Source organism: Protopterus annectens, chromosome 15.part0, assembly GCF_019279795.1.
Source record: "Protopterus annectens isolate FY-2018-M chromosome 15.part0, PAN1.0, whole genome shotgun sequence".
NCBI lineage: Eukaryota > Metazoa > Chordata > Ceratodontiformes > Protopteridae > Protopterus > Protopterus annectens.
This window is the reverse complement of record NC_056749.1, coordinates 1,257,957-1,280,220: the sequence shown is the minus strand read 5'-3', so window position 1 is coordinate 1,280,220 and position 22,264 is coordinate 1,257,957. Positions and strand designations below refer to the sequence as shown.

The window sequence follows — 22,264 nt, the reverse complement described above, 5'->3', positions numbered from 1 at the left end:
AAAGCCTCCTTTAAAGACCTCATCAGGCAACATCTCAAGCAAAGTTGGCAGTGCCATAATTGCTCCCCAGGCTAGTGAAAGCGGATAAGGTACACATACTAAACCTAGAGTACTTGATAATAGTTTTCAATGTTACTCACAAACACTGGCTAATCTACAATGTATGTACTGTACCTATGTACTTTGTATGTATTCTACCTATGTTCCAAATTTCAGCTGTATACCACAAATCTATTAATTATGTTTATTTTTAAATGAATATTTTTTTGTTTGTTCTCTCCACTGTAACTGTTGATGTGCTGCATACCACTGTAAAAACATGTCTTTTGTAATTTGTGTGTATACTGTCTAAATAACTAAATGTATCTGTAATTTTTCTATGTGGAGATTTTTTCCCTGGATCTCTGCTGCAAAAGGGCCTTTTCGGCTCAGTCAGACACCCCCAGTTAACAAATGTAAAATAAATAAATGAATAAATATGGCTTTGGCACAAATCATTTGTCTGCATTAACTCTTTCTGCAGTATACTGGCATCACTGGGGGACTCAATAATTGCTCCCAATTTGCAATCATCAGTGAACTTGGTCAGCCACAGGCCATCCACATTTGCCTGGATGTTTGAGAAATGTATTCCAAGCAGTAAAGGGCCCAGCACAAAACCTTGTGGTACATCACTAGTGACTTATCTTATGCTAGAGATGAAGTCACCCACTTTGACACTATGTGTCCTGTTGGTGAGCCAGTTGGCTACTATCTGATGACACAGGGGTTAATTCCTAATTGGGAGAGTTTCTCTATAATACCTGAGTGGGGGATTGTATCAAATGTCTTAGCTAGGTCAAAACAGATGTTATGTACTGTCCTTCTCTCATCCAGGGCCTTGGTGACTTTCTCGAAGAAGTCAGCTAGGTTTAACAAACATGATCTACCCTTAACAAATCCAAACTGGATTGGGTACAGAGTTTGGATGTTGCCTATGTCCTTGTTGGTATGGTCTAGTTCCCTTTTTAATTTCTCCAAGTCTTTTGGGTTTCTAATACCATGACAGGAATGGACCCCATTCCTAAGTCAATGCATGATTAAAGGTCATGAAATTAGTATTGTTTCAGTCTTTCATGTCAGCCAGAAGTGCTCTTCGCAGCAACCACAATGTACCCTGTAATGATTGCTTCTGCAATTCATACAGAGTCACATGTACTGGTAGCATATCTAACCACGATTGTAAATTATTTTTTTTATAAAACTCTTCGCTCCTACCTACTATTGGAACTGCCTGGGAATCTTTCTTCCACACTGCTCTCATTTCTGCCTGCAAATCCTGGTATTTTATGACCTTGTGTCCCTCTGTAGGTAAGACACTTTAATCATTGGATGTAGCAATTTCAATTATCAATGGTACTTTTGTCTTCTTTTCATGGACTACTACATCTGATTTTCTTGAATCTATCTTTTGAACTCTTGGTAATGGGTGATCCCATGTGAATTAGACTTCATTATTTTCTGTGATGATTTGTGGCTCATGTTTCCAGTGTTTTTCAGTAACTTTAATATTATACTGTTTGCACAATCCCCAATGCAACACTTGTCCTACATTATTAATGCTTTCAGTATACAGTCCTTCTGCCATTAGTATGTCGCAGCCAGCAACCAGATGGGCAGCTGTTTCCAGTTCTGTTTTACAAAACCTAAATTTCTCTGTTTTTTCCTACACGTTCAATAGACTTTGTAAACCAACATGCATGTAATCCACTATCTTGGACTGCCAATATTAACCTTTTCTTTTTTTTTTTTTTTTAGTGGAGACCAATCCAAAAAGAATCTTGAGTAAAATCCAGTTCCTATTTGGTCTGGTGGGACTACTTGGATGACTCTTTTTTGAAGCAGCTTTTGAATCTCTACTGCTGCTAGATCCCTCTGACTGGGTGGAACATCAGGGATTTGCTTTTGGGATTCTGGGAAAAGGTTGAAGGGAATGTGGTAACCTCAGGTAATTATTTTCTGCACCCAGGTATCCAAGGTTATTGTAAGCCAGGCTGAATGGTGCAGAGAAAATCTTCCCCGACTGCCTCCAGAAGTAAGCAATCAGGCATCAGTTCAGGAGTGTTGATAGAGTTGTCCCAAAAAGGAATCTATGGAGCCCTGGTTATGTGGCCCCCCTCTGCCATGGGGGGGGGGATCTTCCTGAAGAGTTCCCTCCTTTGTTCCAGGGGGAATACTCACCACGTGTGTTCCCAAAAGGTCATTGGGTCTTCTTGAACCACATTTTTCCACACTCATTGTGAAGTGGAAAAATGAACGCACATAGTAGAAAGGGTCTTTCCATCTTTTTTCACACCTGGCTAGTGTGTCTCTGACTTTCTGGCCAAACAAGGAAGTACCATCAACAGGAGTGTTGATAAAGGAAGACTTAAAGGATTTCACGAAATCACACAAGTGCATCCAGGCATGGCGCTTAATGGCAATGCTTATACTCACTGTTCTAGATGTCCCTTTGGCTGTATGAGCAATGAACCACATGGACAAATTTGAGATCAACTCCAGGGTGGCAAGCTGAGAGGAAACCTTATATCAAACCCCATCAGACACTGCTCCTGCAAGGGTGTCTGAAAGCTCAGTTATCAGTTCCCTTTGGAGTCTAGTAAAGTGTGCCAAGAAGTTCAAGGATTGACTAGCAAAGGTCGTTGAAGCAAAGACCGGCTTCCCAAATCTGGCCATCGTCCAAGACTCTCAGTTAGGAGGATGGATAGTTGCTCTTCTCAGAGAGTTCCTTTTTGGTGGATGCTGCCACCACCATGGCATCCACTGTTAGACCCTTAGACCAATGGAGCTGATATTCTGGTGTTGAAAGAATCTTATCCAGTCTTCGAGAAGTAGACTCTATGGAGTCACGAGCCTTCCATGCACGCTGAACAATCAACTTAACTAGGTCATCAGTGAGCAGGGTCAGCCAAGATGTAGATGGGCAGGCATGAAAAGCTTGCAAGAACACAGATTCCTTGGAGGATAGGTTTGAGGGCTTCCAATCACCCCTCTGTTTTAATATTTCCAGGATGTCTCCAAAAGAGACATCTTTTGGGGTGACCATGGGGACCCTTCCACTTCATTGTAATCTGTATCTTCAGTGACTGATTCTTCTGGAGAATCTAGATGCTTCCTCTTGCATATCCTCTTATGGGGTGGCTCCTCAGGGGGTGGTTCTGAGGAGGACTTTAAAGAGGGGGGACCCTGAACCAGGGTGTCTTGCATCTCTTGTGCCCACTGTCCAGATGTAGCAGATTGTGACAGCTGTGAACCAAAGGAAACAAAAATATGGCACTCCAATGAGGATCTGGAAGGCAGGCCCACCCGAAAAGGGATGGGAGCCTGGAACCAAGAAAGACAACCTCAGAATCGGTGTCACACCCCTCTCTGATAAGCTGCCACTCTGAGTAGGAGCTGAGAGAGGGCTTGAAACTGCCATGGTCCCAAGAGCCGCAGATGGCACTGTGGAAACAACCAGAATCAGTACCAGGATCTCAAAACCAACAGCCAAATCATGGTCCTGGGTGTGTGATCGATCTGAAGGAGCTGAAGACCACAGAGTCAACTCCGGCACTGAAGTGAGATCCACCATTGGCACTGAGGTAGCTAGTACTGGTAGTGTCAAAGTGGGGGGCTCCAAATCCTGAAAGGCGGTTGGAGGAGGATAAACTGGTGGAGTCCTTGGAGAATAAGCCTTGGCTCTGGGTGGGAGAGAGGTTTGTGAAGGTGCAGGGAAGCCTCTGACTGACAAAAGCTGGTCCACCAATCTGACTACATCCAATTCTGAGAAACTCCTGGAGGAACGGATTGACATTCCCAAAGGGGACTCAAGCCTATCCAGAAATGGGCTTGGTTGTTGACCCAAAAATGGATCTATTGAAGGGGAATATCTAGTCCTGGGAATAACTATCGGATTGGCTTTTGGCACCATAGGCTGTTATATGGAAGGGGAATGTGGAACAAAATGAGAGGATAGTGGTGATTGTGCAGAAACTGTTGCCGGTGCGGAAGAGGTCATCGGTGCCGAAGCAATGGTTGGTGCCAGAGAGGTTTGAGTCAGTTCAATGACTTACGGCACTGATGTGGATTTAGTAATTTTCGGTGCTGGAGGAGATGATACTGTCACTTTTCGTACTTTAACTTTCGGTTCCAAAGAAACCATCAGAACTTCCGGTTTTTGGGACTTTACATCATGTGCCATAGGGGAGGTCAGCACAGAGTGGCTTCTTTTCTTCACATCTGGCTTAGGAGATTTTGAAGTCTCTGCCTTAGACAGGGCTTCACTAAAGGGACATTTCAACAAGCTTTTTAAGATAAGCTTATTGCACCTCTCTGCTAAAGTACAGGAGCTAAATCCCTGACAAATAGTGCAAGTTATATCCAAGTGAGGGGCACCCAAACAGTACACGCAAAAAATATGCCCATCAGAACTGGACATCTTTCTGCCACAATCCTGACACTGCTTGAAACTGGATGTCCCCTTTTGCTTCTCTGCCATATCAAAATACAGTTAGGTCACAGACACACACACTCGCACAAAAGAGAGGAAAGGAAGAAAGGAGTTGTCTTGTTAATTATTACTTTTTTTTTTAAACAAATATACCAACAATGATATATAAAAAATACCCAAATGGGTAAAGGGAGGAAAAGGGAAGAGGATACCAACAATAGTATCTAAGAGTACCTATGGTGAAGAGGAAATGGAGGAGGCCTGTTACCAATGATGGTAATAAGAGTTACAGAAGGTATAAGGGGTGGGTAGAAATAGTCAGAAAGCAGTCACACACTCAAAAACAAGATAGTGAAATTATCCAGTAAAAGAAATGAGAGTTTTAAGCAAAAAGTTTTAGAAACGACAATGAAAATAGACATTTTAAACCACTTAGCTGAGAGCATTGGCTGACGAGTCCAATTTTCTACATGGCAAATGACATCTGTGGTAATGGGAAGAGAGGCATTGTGGGTAGAGCCTTAGCTCAAGAGTTTTTGGCTGGCACAAACTATGTATAACAGCTGAGTCGGTTCCAAGAGGTCAGAACCGAATCCATAAGTCAAGAATGAATGAAGATTGACAACATTAGATTTCAGCTTTCTCCTTTGCATATTGCACCACATCAGATCTGTTTTTATTTTCCATGTCCATATTTTTTGTACATCTTCTGTCTGGAAATTCTGGACTTCTTGTTTAATAGCAATAATACATAATTTCTTTCTTATACTCAATAGTCCACTCTATTGTCTTTATGGATCTTTTTTGGCCTATCAGTTTTTGTGATTTTTATAGATTGCTACTTCCTTCTACAGCGGGGGGGCTATCCTCCCCCTAGGCCTGGCCTAGCCCCATTGTAGGAATGTTTCCATGTCTTGAGGATTCTACACTGTCACTTTTTCCAGTCCTGGCACCAGTCTGCCTACATGGATTGGGCACTTTTTTTTATCCTGGGCCTTGCTATCTTTTTTATTTTGTAACCTACTTCTGTCCATGATGTATGCTATATAAAATACAGTCTATACAACAGTGTCATCTTGGTAAGATTTTTGTGAAAAACAGGGTCTACTTCATGAAGGTGCTCACCAAGACTTGAAGATGAATTCAGTTCCAGCAATACTACTCTCCTTTGCTTGCTGACTTATCATCTCCCCATTTGGACCCCTTATGGGCCACAAGGATTCTTTTTGTGGCCTTACAGATGAGTTAGTCAAGTTTTTGGGTCTGTAATTCTCAGGGTGAGTTGATGCCCCCCCTCCCCGCTTTGTGCAGTGTGATTTCTGTTACTGTCCTCCATTCTGCCAGAGTTTCTGCAGGATGTGTTTAAACAGGGATCCAAGTGGATCTGCTAGGTCATGTTTTAAGTTGTTTAGAAGGCAACCTGGGATGTTATCTGGTCCCACCGATGCTGTTTTTAGCCTTGGAGAGTACCAAGATGACCTGCTCTCTTGAGAGAACAGGCTGAGTAATTGTGGCAGATATACATATGGGATGATCAGCAGGGACAGGGGGTGAGGTTTGCTCCAAATCTGTCAGCTAGCAGGTTAGCTATTACCTCTGGTTGAGTATGGGTAATGCCATCCACAACCAGTTCAGTGCATAGTTGGCTATTCCCTTTTAGATTTCAGATGCAGTTAAAGAATGCCTTGTGATTACCCTTGGCTAACAAGGCTATTTTTGCTTTGTAATTAGCTTTGGAGGACTTGACAATATCTTTGATTTGTTTGTATAGGCTGCAGAGGATTTTTTCCCCTGCTGATCCAGTTCCCTCTTGTTCTTGGACATTAGTTTCTTTCTTTTGTTGTATAGCCTGTTTATACTAGGGGTCCACCAGGGTGACTTGTTTTTTCCAACAAGACCTGGTTTTAATCGGGTTTCAAGATGGCTGCACACTGAGTAACATCTTGGGTGAATTTCAGTAACTGGGTACACTACCTGGATGCCAGGAATTAAGAAATACAGAAGACCTGGAAAAAATCAGCTACAAAAAGTGAGGAAGAAACACTGACTAGGGAGACTTCTGCAGCTGTTCAGCAAAAAGTAATGCAACCTTCAGACATGACTTCCAGTAACCTACAGGATGATACAAGCCAACTGCATACAGACCTGGTTACAATAAACAAAACACTGATAGAGTTTATTAACACAAACAACAAAAGGCTGGAACAAATGAAAGAAGTTTTAAACAGATATTCACATGAGATGAAATGAAGAAAAGGCTGGCTGAATATGAGACTGCTCAGGAAGACATGCTTCAAAAATAATAGAATTAGAGGACAGAGCACATAGGGAAAACTTGAGATTTTCAGCTATTCCAGAGAATCTGGAAGGAACAGACTGCATTAAATTTTTGAAAGCACAAATAAGCAGCTGGACTGGTATTCCACAGCAGGACTTAGTTGAATAGGCACATCGGGTGTATGCTCCAAATCTAGCTATAAGAAAGGGACCCAGGCTTGTAATAGTAAGAATGCAATCCTACCAGCAGAAAGAGTTGCTTTTGTCAAAACTGTGGCAGAAGGACAAAATACTAAATGTAGTAGAGAGCAGAGTGTTTGTTGAAAATAATTACTCATTATACACCAGGCAGAAGAAAAGTAAATTTATCCCTCTTTTCAGAGAATGTAGAGACACAGGTGTGAGATTCAAACTGCTGTATCCAGCTGTTTTCAAAGCATTCTTCCCTGGAGGGACAAAATCATTTTAACGAAGTGCATGCTAATGAGGAGATATAAAAGTCTGTCCAACAAAAACTGAGCTGTGAAACAGGAGGAGATTCGGCTTCTTGTTCCTCTGGTAATAAAGACCACAGAGAGACAGAGAGATTGCACCTGTGAAACCTTTTCCAGTATTTCAACGGAAAATGTTGGAGAGAAGGAAGGGAGCACGAGAGTTGACTAAAAGAAATGAGAGTACGTTGGAAATGAAGCAGAGACGGGATCTGGGTGATTGAGAAGAAGAGGAATAAAATCAGTAACTTCATGTGGGATTACAATGCAGTAATTATATTTGTGAAATATAACAACACAAGAAAATCTGGAAATACTGGATCTCTTCAAAATTTGTTTGCTGAGTGATGGAACTCTAAATTATATGCCCTACTTCATGTCATTAATGTTCAGAAAATGTTTGGGAAGGGGAAGAGAGGGGAGAACTCTAACTGTAAGTAAAGAAAACACTTTATTTTCTTAACAGTACCGTATCTGTGTTGCATGGTTTTCTTTGCATGCTATTTTTGGGTTTAATGGGGATTGTAAACAGGTGTTGTTTTTATTTTTCTCCCCTCTTTTTCATTTTGTGCAGTTTTGAGAAACATGGGCAATGTAATGATGAAAAAAAAAAAGGAAAAAGGGAGCCTGGTTAAGGGGGCATGACAGAGTTCACATTAATGTGCTTGTTTTCATTTTTGCATGGGGAAATGACTGATTAAGAACCTTTGTTCTAAGACAGAGAGCAAGTAAATGAAAAAAGAATATTGAATAGTATACATTTTTTTCTAGCACTTGCAAATATGTATACTAAGTAGCATTTCTGAAACTGGTCTTCATGCTTCCATGGAGACAATCTGATAAAGAGAAACTGGAGACAGTCTGGTGGAAGGGGGTTGTCTGAGGGAAAAGGAGAAAAAAGAACAGAGAAATTCACTAGGACATAATCCTCCCTGAAAATAATCAGTGGTTTTACCAGGTGTGACAGCTTTAGCGATAATACAAAACCAGTCAGACTTGAAGTAAAGTTCTCTCAGTTTTTTAATGCAATTGGGATACTAATATAAACAGGTGCTTTTGTTTTTTTCTTGTTCACCCTTTTTCTCCCTTTTTCTTTGTTCAGTTTTGAGAACTGTCCACCCTGCAATGAAAAAATGAGAAGAGGAGGAGATGGGGGAGAGAGGAAGGGTCTGGTTAAGAGAGTATGACAAAAGAAAATCAGTGTGCTTTTTCCCAAGCTTGCATAAGGAAATGACTAGGTAAAAACCCTAGGTGTTATCCAGTAACAAGTTTATTACAAAGCATGTAAATGAAAAAGAATATTGAACAGTGTGGGAAGAAATAGCCAGGGAATTGTTATGGCTAGGCTTGTATAGGCCCTGGGGCAGATAGCCTAGTACCAACCTATAAACCTATAATATTGTAAGGCTTTTGTTTGATAAACAAGATACCCTTAGCATTTTTCTGTCTGGTTTGCATGTCACTAGAAGACAATTTGATAAAGACAAGTGGCTTGGAAAACATGTTTACTGAAAGCATTCAAGTGTTTTCTCAACTGGGAGAGCTATAAAAATATACAAAATAAAATAGCACTTACTAATAGCACAGGTTGTACCATTAGCCTGTCTGAGTAGCTATCAACTTAGAACTTATGTTCTTATTAAGAAGCAAAAACTTCAATATTTGAAGATGTATATAGTTTTGTGTGTTATTGTTAAGTTCATAGGTTTTAGGAGTTTTTTTTGGGAGGGGGGTTGTTTGTTCTGTTTGAGGGTTTTCAAAAAAAAAAAATTTATGTAAGATGTGACATACGTGCAAATGGATATGACATGAAACAACTGTATAAAAGACCAACCTGCCGAGCAGTATAGACATGTAACATAAAAGTTGGAACTAGACATTTAGCAAAAGAGCAGTTATATATAAAAGGTGGTAATAACAACTATATAAGAAAATAATGCTTTCTGTAATGTCTTTCAATCTGAATGGTCTTATAGATAAATATAAAGAAGAAATAGTAGTGAACTATATTAAAAATGTAGAGTGCAAATAGCTATACTACAGGAGACACACCTAGAAAGAAGTGAACATGTGAATTTGATAAAGAAAGGTTTTTCAGGATCGTTATCAGTGGAATACCTGGGATAAAGGAAAAGAGGAGTACTTATATTAACTGCAAGAAGAGCTCCAACAGTGATAGAAGAGGAAAAAAGATAATAATGGAAGATACACAGCACTAAGGGGCTACTGGCTAGAGAGGAGGATTACACTGGCATGCATTTACATCCCCCTAAAACTGCCATAATGGAGCTTAAGAAAATTCTCGGAAAAATAATCAGCTTTCAGTAAGGAATATTACTTACAGGTGGAGTCTGGAATTTGGTTTGCAACAGTGAAGATGTATCTGGGAGGCCTAGAAGGGAAAATATAACAAGGGAGGGTAGATTTTTGATTTTGAAGAAATTTATGAAAATGTTTGGCATGGAAGATGTGAATTCAGTACTAGGAGTTCAGAGTAAATTTACATATTAATCACCGAGATACAAAAACTGGGCTAGGCTAGATAGATTTTATATCTTACAGGAACATGTGCATTTAATTGAAGGTCTTGAAATACGTGCAATAACTACTTCAGCTCATGCACTGATAATAACTAAAATAAAAATGTAAGATAATGAAATGAAAATGACACACTGGTGCTTCCCACCTATCGATTGAAAAGAGGAATTTAAGGAATGGACTGTGGAATTAATTCAGGAGCTACTAGAGAAGACAGAATTATCTTCTGAAAACATAGCTAAGGAGTGGGATAAAATTAAAGTGTCGTTTAAAACTAGGTTGGAAATAAATATGGTTAAACAGTAACAATAATTATTTAGAGGTAATGACAAATGTTAAAGTATTGCAAAATAGGGGGACTCTCTCAGAACAAGAAAAGGAGCAACTGCAGCATGCTAAACAAAACATAAAAGATTATCTCAATAATATGCACAAGTTTAGAAAGATTGCTGTTAAGCAACTGTTTTTTGATAATTCTAGGGCACAAAAACTTCTAGCACAACAACTCAGCCAAAAGAAAGTGGAAAGGGCAGTCACCAAGCTTAGGGAGCCTATAAAACGAAAATAACAAGAGACCCTGTAGAAGTATTAGAAATATTTCAGAAATTTTATGACAATTTGTATAAAGCAGAGAAATATAGAAATCAAGAAAAGGTTCAAATGGAAATGTTTATGGAAGAATTAAATATGCCAAAGTTAGAGGTAGATGACACTCAATTACTAACAGTTACGATAGGAAGGTATGAGATACAAATAGCTATGTATAACAAATCTACAGGAAAGTCTCCAGAAATAGATGGTATTCCTGTGGAAGTTTGGATGTTAGGAGGGGAAAAAATTATAAAGATCTGGAAGGTTTTGTTTAACAGTATTTTAAGAGGAGAAGTAACAGCATCCTAGAAGAAGGCAGTGGTAATGGTAATACCTAAAGAGGGTAAAGATCCATCGGATCCAGCTTCATACAGGCCCATTTCAATACTAAACCATGATTATAAAGTGTTTATGTCTATAATGGCTAAAAGAATGGCAAAAGTGACACCAAAACTGATAGATATGGAGCAATGTGGTTTTGTGGAGGGAAGGCAAACATTTGACAATATTAACAAAACACTGATGATCCAGAGGGAAGCAGATTGTAAGAAAATACCACCTTTACTGGTGGGTCTTGATGCAGAGAAAGCATTTGACAGAGCAGTAACCAGAAATTACGGGCAAAGGCAAATGCAGACAGATTTAAAAATGTATTGAAGCGCTTTTTGTCAGCTTCCAATGCTGACTTCATCAGAATACTCTCAAACAGTATAAAAACAATGTATATATACACAAATCCACTTAATTGACACATAAAAATTTAAAAGGCGAGACATATACACATCTTGATGGTGAGGCAATTCAAACACATTTTTTCGTATTTAAAGTACTAAAACCATAAAACTATTGAAAAAAAACATAACGTAAGGACACATATTTGTATTTAAACTTCAGACATGGACCACTGAAGGAAGGCTGATACCCATTTAACAGAAAAAATATGTCTTTGCCTGTAATTTCTGGTTACTAATTTGGTTCAGCCTGTTCGTGGTATTTGACAGAGCAGAGTGGGACTTCATGAACAGGGCAATTGAAGCATTTTCTTTCCCTGATACAATTATAAGGTTGATTAGAAGAATATATGAGGGATTGGAGGTGTGAATTAAAGTGGTTGCGGTCCTCTCCAATAATTTCTGTTTGAGTAGAGCAACCAGGCAGGGTTATCCACTTTCCCCTTTGTTGTTTACATTATATTTAGAAATATTGGCAAAGAAAATAAGGCACTCAGAAATTCAAGAATATAATTGGTATGGTAGTCAGGAAAAGCTGGCTTTATTTGCAGATGACATTTTATACATGACAAAACCAGAAAGGGACATTACAGTGTTGCAGAACATTTTAAGACAGTTTTACATCTTCTTGGGATAGAAAATTAATGAAGCTAAAACAAAGACAATAGCAGTAAATTATGTACCCACACATGAATTGGTCCAACAATATCCATATTTATGGGGGACATGATAAAATGAAGTATTTAGAAGTATGGATTAGAAATGACTCTGTGGTGGCAGTTAAGGGTTTGTAGGAAGAGACTAAACAGAAGATAATACAAAGGTTGAGAAACTGGAAGTTTTGTTATATGGATATGATACTAAGATACAAACCATTAAAATGCTTTTAGTCCCTTTAGTCTTATAGATAGGTCAGGCATACTATTATCAATCAGAGGAGAAGTTGAGGGTAGCAATAAAAACAGAATTGAAGGATTTTATCTGGGAAGGGAAGACAGAAGGGCCAAGTGGGATACGCTGATTCTACCAACAGAAGAAAGCAGACTAGGCTTACCTAATTTGAGGGGGTATTTTAGAGCAATACAGTTAAACCTCTTATACATAGCACAAGCTGAAAACTATAATTCAAAGTGGGAAGGAATGATGCTGACACAGTGATGAAGCTCAAGAAATAAGGACAGATTGGGATTTTGGATGCAGACTCTTAAGGTGAACAACAAAATCATACAGAATATTATATTCATAAAATAGTAGGGAGTATTCTAAGAACCAAACCAGCATGAGAATGGAGAAAATAGATTTTGCCGATATGGTTGACTGGTCAGGGATACAGATGATAGGCAAGAGGGGACTGGAATTTATTGGAGAAAACTGGCAAAGGAACCAAGGTATTGGGAGCAAATAATTAGAAAGGGAAAGGTAATAGAATGAGAAGAGGCCAAGAATTTATTTGGATGGCAGGTTAGAGATTGGCTTCCATATCAAGGATTGATATCAGAGTATAGGCAAAGAGAAAGAAATAGGGGGCTCCTAAATGAAAGATCAGCACTGGCAGAGTTTTTAATATAATCTAGAAGAGAAGCTGCCATTAAAAAAGGAATAATTAGTAAAGCATATAAAATATTGTATGATAATTATAAGAAGCAATCAGAGGAGCTTAGAATGGATTGGGAAGAAAGACTGGATAAGCAATTCACAAACAGGCAATGGGGGATATATGCGTGTCTCCCAAATATGCAACAAAGTCTGTAAGATTTAGGATCTTTGCCAGGAAGTGTTTACATAGGTATTTAAAGTAGACTCCAAAGAATTTTTCCTCAGGTAGATGACAAATGTTGGAGGTGTGACGAGCAAGAAAGAGATATCTGGGGACATATTTTTTGGGAGTGTAATGAGTTGGAAAATTTTAGGGATTTTCTGCAGACCACTCTGTCAGAGATGCTGGGTGAGCAGACTTGACTGACTGGGGAGATGATTTTTTCGAGCTATGCTACAGAATCTGAATTGCCTAGACATAGTAAAGCCTTGCTGAGTCTAATTATGGTGGCTGCCAAAAAAGCAATTACTAGAAAATGGAAAGCAATGTCTAGACCAACTTTATTAGAAGTAGTGAATATAATGACAGAGATACAGCAAATGGAATTCGGATCTTTAGGAAAAGGGAAGGAGCAAACTACATGGGAAAAAAATGGGAATTGTGGGAACAATATATGCAGAGCAGGAATGAGATTTAAGAGGTAGGATTTGAATGAGCCATATAATCCTTAACTGACAATGATTGGATGGTTTATAAGTGATGTATAATGTTTGCAACTTCTAGTTTGTAACTCCTAGCATTAAGCAGCAGTACCTTGAGTTTATCTAGGAGGATTTTGTTATATAACTCCTAGCATTAAGCAGCAGTATCTTGAGTTTATCTAGGAGGATTATGTTATGTAACTCCTAGCATTAAGCAGCAGTACCTTGAGTTTATCTAGAGAGGATTTTGTTATGTAACTCCTAGCATTAAGCAGCAGTACCTTGAGTTTATCTAGGAGGATTTTGTTATGTAACTCCTAGCATTGAGCAGCAGTACCTTGAGTTTATCTAGGTGGATTTTGTTATGTCACTCCTAGCATTAAACAGAAGTACCTTGAGTTTATTTAGAGAGGATTTTGTTATGTAACTCCTAGCATTAAGTAGTAGTACCTTGAGTTTATCTAGGGAGGATTTTGTTATGTAACTCCTAGCATTAAGCGGCAGTACCTTAAGTTTATCTAGGAGGATTTTGTTATGTAACTCCTAGCATTAAGCAGCAGTACCTTGAGTTTATCTAGGAGGATTTTGTTATGTAACTCCTAGCATTAAGCAGCAAGACCTTGAGTTTATCTAGGAGGATTTTGTTATGTAACTCCTAGCATTAAGCAGCAGTACCTCGAGTTTATCTAGAGAAGATTTTGTTATGTAACTCCTAGCATTAAGCAGCAGTACCTTGAGTTTATCTAGGAGGATTTTGTTATGTAACTCCTAGCATTAAGCAGCAGTACCGTGAGTTTATCTAGGAGGATTTTGTTATGTAACTTCTAGCATTAAGCAGCAGTACCTTGAGTTTATCTAGGAGGATTTTGTTATGTAACTCCTAGCATTGAGCAGCAGTACCTTGAGTTTATCTAGGTTGATTTTGTTATGTAACTCCTAGCATTAAGCAGCAGTACCTTGAGTTTATCTAGAGAGGATTTTGTTATGTAACTCCTAGCATTAAGTAGTAGTACCTTGAGTTTATCTAGGGAGGTTTTTGTTATGTAACTCCTAGCATTAAGTCGCAGTACCTTAAATTTATCTAGGAGGATTTTGTTATGTAACTCCTAGCATTAAGCATCAGTACCTTGAGTTTATCTAGGAGGATTTTGTTATGTAACTCCTAGCATTAAGCAGCAAGACCTTGAGTTTATCTAGGAGGATTTTGTTATGTAACTCCTAGCATTGAGCAGCAGCACTTTGAGTTTATCTAGGAGGATTTTGTTATGTAACTCCTAGCATTAAGCAGCAGTACCTTGAGTTTATCTAGGAGGATTTTGTTATGTAACTCCTAGCATTAAGCAGCAGCACCTTGAGTTTATCTAGGAGGATTTTGTTATGTAACTCCTAGCATTAAGCAGCAGTACCTTGAGTTTATTTAGGAGGATTTTGTTATGTAACTCCTAGCATTAAGCAGCAGTACCTTGACTTTATCTAGAGATGATTTTGTTATGTAACTCCTAGCATTAAGCAGCAGTACCTTGAGTTTATCTAGGAGGATTTTGTTATGTAACTCCTAGCATTAAGTAGTAGTACCTTGAGTTTATCTAGAGAGGATTTTGTTATGTAACTCCTAACATTGAGCAGCAGTACCTTGAGTTTATCTAGGAGGATTTTGTTATGTAACTCCTAGCATTAAGCAGCAGTACCTTGACTTTATCTAGAGATGATTTTGTTATGTAACTCCTAGCATTAAGCAGCAGTACCTTGAGTTTATCTAGAGAGGATTTTGTTATGTAACTCCTAGCATTAAGCAGCAGTACCTTGAGTTTATCTAGAAGGATTTTGTTATGTAATTCCTAGCTTTAAGCAGCAGCACCTTGAGTTTATCTAGAGAGGATTTTGTTATGTAACTCCTAGCATTAAGCAGCAGTACCTTGAGTTTATCTAGGAGGATTTTGTTAAGTAACTCCTAGCATTAACTAGCAGTACCTTGAGTTTATCTTGGAGGATTTTGTTATGTTGGGGCGGTTGGTTATTTTGACATGCCTAAAAAGACACAACAGGAGTGGCTAATGCCTTTGCCAGTATCCAAAAGCCTGGAGGAGACAGGTGTAAACCATCGTTGACAAAGCAGCATGGCCTGTCAACCCCATCTTCCCAGAATGAGAGATATTGGATCCCATTGGACTGACTCCAGAACCTATGTCAGTTGTTAAAGTAAATCATTTTTGTTTGTATTTTTGGCATCACCCTTGAAGAAGGTAGAATGCTGCTTAAGGCTAGGCTTATACCTGCTGGTGACACATAATCTGAGAGCTCAGTCATGTCTCTCTTCACAAAGTCCAGAGAGGTAAGCTCAAGTCATTCACCCCCACATTTACTATGATGAAGTCATACTGGTACTTGTGGTTGAATGACTTGAGTGTTTGAGTGACTTGATGGGTCCTGGTACCCTACAGGCAGCTAACTGTAACCCGCTCCTTATTCAGCCTAGTGAGGGGAACATCCATGTGTCTCACTGTGGAGTCTCTTATGACCAGTACTTTGGGTTTTGCGGTGTTACACGTCATGGGCTTATTTCTTGAGACACTGGTGTGTGTGTGTGTTATTATGTATTGTGGGGGGGGGGTTGCATTGTTGTGTATGTAAGTGGTTTCTGAAGGCACTATTCGGGAGGTGTTCAGACTTTTGGTAAGTTACTAGTGAGTACCTCAGCATATGTAGGTTTATGCGTCTTGTCCTTACTTAGTGTGGGAAGTGTGTGTATGCTGACAACCTGTTTGGCACTCAATTTGTCTTTATGTGACTGTCTTGCCTCCAGTTTCATAGTGTAACTACATCACTCACATAAAGTATTTGTTTCAAGAGTAAGTAGTTGTCAGTATACATGAGACGATTGCTACACTGCCTCAGGATGCCCATGTCCACTAGGCTGGCAGCAGATATGTTAGGAAACTGCTCATCCATGATCCTTACTGTAAGTTTAGTCAGAGAAGGGAATGGGTTTAATTTGACTGGACTGTTCTAGTGACACAGATAGCGTGAGTGGGGACTGTATTTTGCTTAGTCAAAAGCAAAAACACAAAGCGATGTGCAATTTATTTGCTCCTAGAGCAGCAAGAGGCTGGGTATAGTGCTAGTGATAGTTATTCTAGGGGAATTTCAGTTTCAAGGCATTTGCAGCTCTACATGGCACTGCTTACCACAGCTGCATGCAGATCAGCTTTATGCAAATGCATGGCTTAAATATGAGCAAAGAGGATTAAGTTTTTAAGCTAACTACCAATCAGGAAAAAACACAATAAGCCTTCTTCCAGCAATCCCCAACTCAGGTTAGATCAGCACACCTCTGCCACAAGAGTGCAGATAAAAACCCTCTTAATGTAGAATGGCTGGTTTGGAGCCTAAGTATAGAAAGACCACACAAACTAGCTGTAACAGCCCTAGAACTATCAGGTATAATGTATTACAGTGCAATTAATTACTTAAAGCAGCAGTAGACAGTACAGTTTATTTTTTAAAAAGCAAAAGAAAAACAGCAAATAACTTAAGAAACTGCTAAAATACAGTTACAGTTAATAAGAGAAGTGCAAAAAAATACTGATTTTCATCTTTTGAGTAATGGATTGCTGTAGGGGAAAGCAGATTCCAGTGCTCCCAAGCCAAATTACCAAATGACGAGCACCTCTGAGTAACTATGACTAAAAGTGTTTTTTTCCTACCCAAATACTACATCCATTTTGAGGTAATCGTCTTGAAGCACTGATAATGAGAAGTGTGGTTTTCATTGAAAGTTCAAAAGCCATAACTGCAGTCCTCAGAACTGCAAGGATTTAAGTGCAATTTAAGGGCAATGTATACTAACTCTGAAATTGCTTTATCTGAAAGTATCCCCTCATCATCAAGGTACAGCAATTTTGAAATTATTACATATAAATAGCAGGGGTGTGGGTTGTACAGCCCCACATTGGGGGTAGAGGGGAGTAGACTTGCCCTCCTACAAAACACACTTTAAATGTGTAACAGTAATGTCTTAAGTTTGCTGTTACTTTTATTAATTCTCACATAAATGATCAGACTTTTGGGACTTGCATTATCAGGTCTTGAATTTCTGATAAGTCAAGAGAATATGTAGCTTTACATATGTGCCTCAAATAGTGACCATCGCGGCAGCATCCTCTATAAAATCTATAGCCTGCCAGTACAATTTCAGATAATTCTCTACGACTGTTCAGTTAGCTAAAAGTTTCTGAATGTTAGGCATTTATTTATTTGTTTATTTATGTCTCTGTCCCGCACACTCAATACAATACCGTTTTCACAATTGTACAGTCTTGTCCTCCATATCACTTTATACTCGTTTATCTGGTCTTCACAGAAAACTTTTTAGTGGAGGCAAAATCTGTTCTGTAATGGTGTCCTACGATCTGGAAGTCTCTGTTCCAGACTGCAATCTGCCACCAGTATCCCTATATATTCATCAGGTCACTGGGAGTATTTCTTAGGGAAAAGACCTATGTCAACTGTTTTGTTCATAGCACGTGAACCCAATAAGTTCTTTACAGATTCCGAGATGTAGCCCTCTACATTTCCAAGTCTACTATTGTAATTTTATCATCAGGAGTTTGTCAGCGGGAGCATTCATGCTATATTCTGCTCAATGAGTTGTATAACTTTTAATACTAAATTTTTTCTATCAGACTGTGGCTGAATATAGTCCATTTTGGATCAAACCACCTATCTTTTATTAAAGTCAAAATAAATAAAAAATGTCACATCCAGTTACTTAAAATTAAGCAAGCAACAAAAACAAAGTACAAGAATGTCTGGGAGATAGAAGGACACAAACGGAGAGGAACAAACTGTCAGAAGTTGATTTTCATGTACACAACTTATGAAAGCTCATCTCCAATGCAGCAGGTAGTTTTGAAATGCAGTCTCCTTAAACATGACAAGGAGGATATGAAGAAATGGCATGAAGCACTGGAAGCCATATGAAGTGAAGGTAACCCAAAATATTATGTATTTCTTCCATGGCAGAAACTTTTAACTATATTAGGAGAATCACTCATTTACCTCCAAGATGACATGATTTTTCACAAGAAAAGATGTATGGGATGGATATAAGACAGCCAAAATATACTAAGTGGACACTACAGGTGCAATATAAGAAAACATGTTAGTAAAAACAGTGGTTATTATTAGAGCAGCTGTCTTGTGTAAGCCATCAGATTTAAATAATGAAGAAAAACATGCAAGGGAGAAAGAAAATAATTGTGTGTTTGTGTGCGTGGAATGGAAAGGTTTTCTGAAATAAGTGGTCTCCTCTGCTGCATGTAGCTGTAAGTGTATAGTCCTGTGAGGTGTTTTTGGCAGTTTTTCAGAAATTTCCAGTGGCTGTTGTTATGATATACAGTCTTACATACATCTCAACCTGCTGACATTGAAAATAGGTACAAAGACCCTTGAAATGTAGGTAAATCCAGCCAAAAATCTGGACATCTAATTACCATAACATTTGAATACCAAATAGCATACAACCTTTCCCCTTCCCTGAAGAATGTGGGTTACTACTTAGAAACGTGTTTGAACCAGACAGCAATGAAAACGGTGGAAAAATATAACCACATTATCAGCAATAGTGTAAAATCTGTAGACTTTAATGAGCTGCATTGTAAAATTCGACCACATAGGCTCATTTTTTTCTAAAAAGGGAAGATGTAAGATGTGTGTGCTCCCTCCTTCTTTAAATTACTGGTGCCACTAGTATATTGGCCATGTTGTGTGGTTTTAGACAGCTTCAAAAATCATGTGTGATGAGGGGGGATTCAGTAAATTGTGTGAAAGGGTAAATCAAGCCTGAAAATCATAATGACATCCTTCAATTTAGTCTCTACGTTTAAACAAGTGCAGTACAAAAGGTACACTGACAGTTTCCCTCACAGTGCCAAGCAGGTCACCATATGTTTAAGCATTATATTGCAGAATCCCATTGGAGGGCTTGAACTATTGTCCTTATGGTACATGTGTGACAGCAATCACCTGACAGAAGCTTTAGTAATGGGTTAGTCACTGTATGGTTAATATGTAAGAAAATAAATTGACATTAATATCTGACTAATATACTATCAAATCTCTTTTCACAGTTCTTGAAACGTCACTAGAGTGCAATGATCAGAGGAAAAGTGCAACAACATTCTCTTAGCTCTGTTGAATTACATCACTAAAACCATGATGTCATTACATAAAGTCACACTACTTTGTATCGATTAATCTGAAGTTCTCTCTCAGCTATGTTGCAAGAAACTTGAGCTGAACCTCTGTAGCCTTGCAAATGCTCTTGCAAAACTTAACTTTTGTCTTGCAAACAAAACTGACCAAAACACTGGAAGTTACAGCTAACTGATTTTAGCCAGGAGAGCTGTTTCTCACAACATGGAGTTGTTTGTAGGAGAATATTCTTACTGTTCTACAGGGCTGACCGAGTACCTTCTGCTAAAACAATTTAGTAAATATAAAGTGTGGAAAGCTGTTGGGCTATAATGCTCAAATCAGAAAATATATTCACCAAGCTTTAGAATGATACAAAAACAGGATGTGGTTCAGAATATGAGTAGAATCAGGGTGAAGGAACTGAAGTCTTACACGAGTGATGGTGACATATTTGTAGAAAGAGAAGGTAGAACACATACTTCATAACGGTTGCCTTAAAAAAAACAGAAACCATGTTAAGGAATTCTTTCCATTTCTACCTTACACAACACTTGCATACTATGGTTTCCAAACAAAATTTATTTCAGCAGCAATGAACGTTAGAGATAAATTAGGAGCACTGTCTCAAGACTATCTTCATAAAACTGAAATTAAGCCAGTTATTTTAGAAAATGCTGTCTTACAAGAAAAGACAGCATACATACTTTGAAAGAAATAACCACAGCAAAGCTTACTAAGTTGTCCCTCAAGCCTTGGCATTAAGAAATGGCCATTAAGGTACAGCCTAATATTTCTTGTAGCAGAAGGGAAGGTATCCCACTAAACACACCTGTAGTTTGCTACATCATTTCAAGGCATAGCTGCTCACTACACAGTTGTAGTGCATACCGATTTAATGCTTACTTATAAGCAAAGTTTTTAATTCATCAGGTTCGCATAGATAAGCAGTTGTAAAAAGGCAATTTTCTCATGGGCAGCAGCACATGTACCATCTGCCCATAATGCTATTAAAAATGTTCTCTCTCTCTTTTTTTTTTTTTGCAGAAATAAAAGTAATGAAAAAGTCAGATGAGTACCGCAAACACACAGAAACCCTATCAAACAAGTGTGAGAAAAATGTGAATTCTTACTTGATCCTAGAACCCATGATGTTATAATTCCAATGCTTTGCTCCAAAATCTCAGTGAAATGCCAGAAAGAGTCCTGAAGCCCCTAAAAAGAGGGGCAAACTGGGGAGTCAGTTGCTTTCAATATATGTACATCCTAAGATGAATACGGTCTATTGCTTCATGGTTTCCTGTAAGGTTTCATTAAAGGAAGTCAGCTCAATGACGTTAGAGACAGAACAAGTTTGGGGTGGTATGCTGATATCAGGTTAATGCTGTGTGTTGCTACTTCTCATAAAAATGCAGTTTTTTCCTGAGAAAGCAAAATGTAAAATATGATAATGGTAATATACAAAAAAGTCTACAATTACAGCTAGCAGTGTTTTTAGAAAGTGAAGTTCAGGGAACAAACTAAAGGCCTATGTGTGTACATGAAGAAAGCTTTACCTGAGTACTTAAAGCCAGACAGAATGTATGTTGTTAATCTTTCTGTTTTTTAAATACAACACATTTCACGTCTTCCCTTGCTTTACTTTTAGAACATTCCAGTTTCTAAACATGCCACCTCTGTGCTTTAATCTGACTTAGTGTATTCTCTACGAGTGACTTCCTCTGAATTAGCTCTATACATTTCTGTGCTGAGGCTTCTATGTTACAACTACACTTTACCACTCCATTAAACTGATTTTGCAGAACTTCCCTTATTTTGCCACATATTTTTCCCGTCCCTCATAAAATATTTGGTTTTCTGTTACATGACTAAGGATTGTAGTCAGTTAATGATGCCAGGCATTAGTGTCATACTTATTGTGACAATGCTGATGCAAAAAACTGTTATTCCATTAACTTATTAAACAAATTACATAAATATTTATTAATTGCCCTGATGTTGGGCTTTTGTCCCCCCCAATTATTTTCAGCTTTGTCTAGAATTCTTGAGCAAAGAATTTGAGAGGCATGCAGGACCCCCAAAATGTAAGTATGATTGCCCAACTAATTATATTCTAATACCAGGGAATATCCTTAAATTCTAACTTACACTGTTGTGAAATTTGCTGGAATATGCATTAGCTCCTCTTCCTGATGGTCAGAAACAACCCATAGAGTACTCTTAGTACATTCACCCAAGTTTGTTCTGGCAATGCACTGTTGGCCACCACTTTGGACAGGCTCTGAAAGAACACTTGATTCTGAAGCTTAAAATGTTTTCATGTGTCATGTGGAGAGTCATGCCCTTCCAACCACATTATGTGCCTTAATTAAGTTCCAGGCCTCCATTCATACTTCGGTAACGTGATCCCCAAGTCAGGTTGTGGCACAGAAATCTACAAGACAGGATTGACATGTCCTTGGGAACTGTGAACTATATAGGAAGACAGGATCTGCTTTCAGGATTGAACAAACTACTTGTCATAAACATGAGGACAGACTGTCAAGAGTTCATGGAGGCCTACTTTTAAAGTGATACAGCACACTTTGCAACACTAAAGATAAGCCTAAAAGGGCTGTAGGTAAACACAACCAATCGCCAGGCATGCATAATACAAGTAAAAGCCTAACAGCAGACAGGAGAGGCAATAAGCATCATGGGGGGGGGGTCAAATTGATGATACCAGTGTACTGGGA

General features: G+C 38.6%; 1 protein-coding gene across 3 annotated transcripts in view; it reads right to left on the bottom strand.

Moving 5' to 3' along the window:
• LOC122790092 (DENN domain-containing protein 1B-like) overlaps window positions 1-20,807 on the bottom strand; it is a 1,285,568-nt gene extending 1,264,761 nt beyond the window's left edge. For all 3 annotated transcript variants that reach the window (XM_044057656.1, XM_044057657.1, XM_044057658.1), the window contains exon 1: window positions 20,663-20,807. In XM_044057656.1, the coding sequence (XP_043913591.1) occupies window positions 20,663-20,679 (17 nt within the window). In that variant the 5' untranslated portion in view covers window positions 20,680-20,807. The remainder of the gene's footprint in view (window positions 1-20,662) is intronic.
• Between the last annotated feature and the right edge of the window lie 1,457 nt (window positions 20,808-22,264).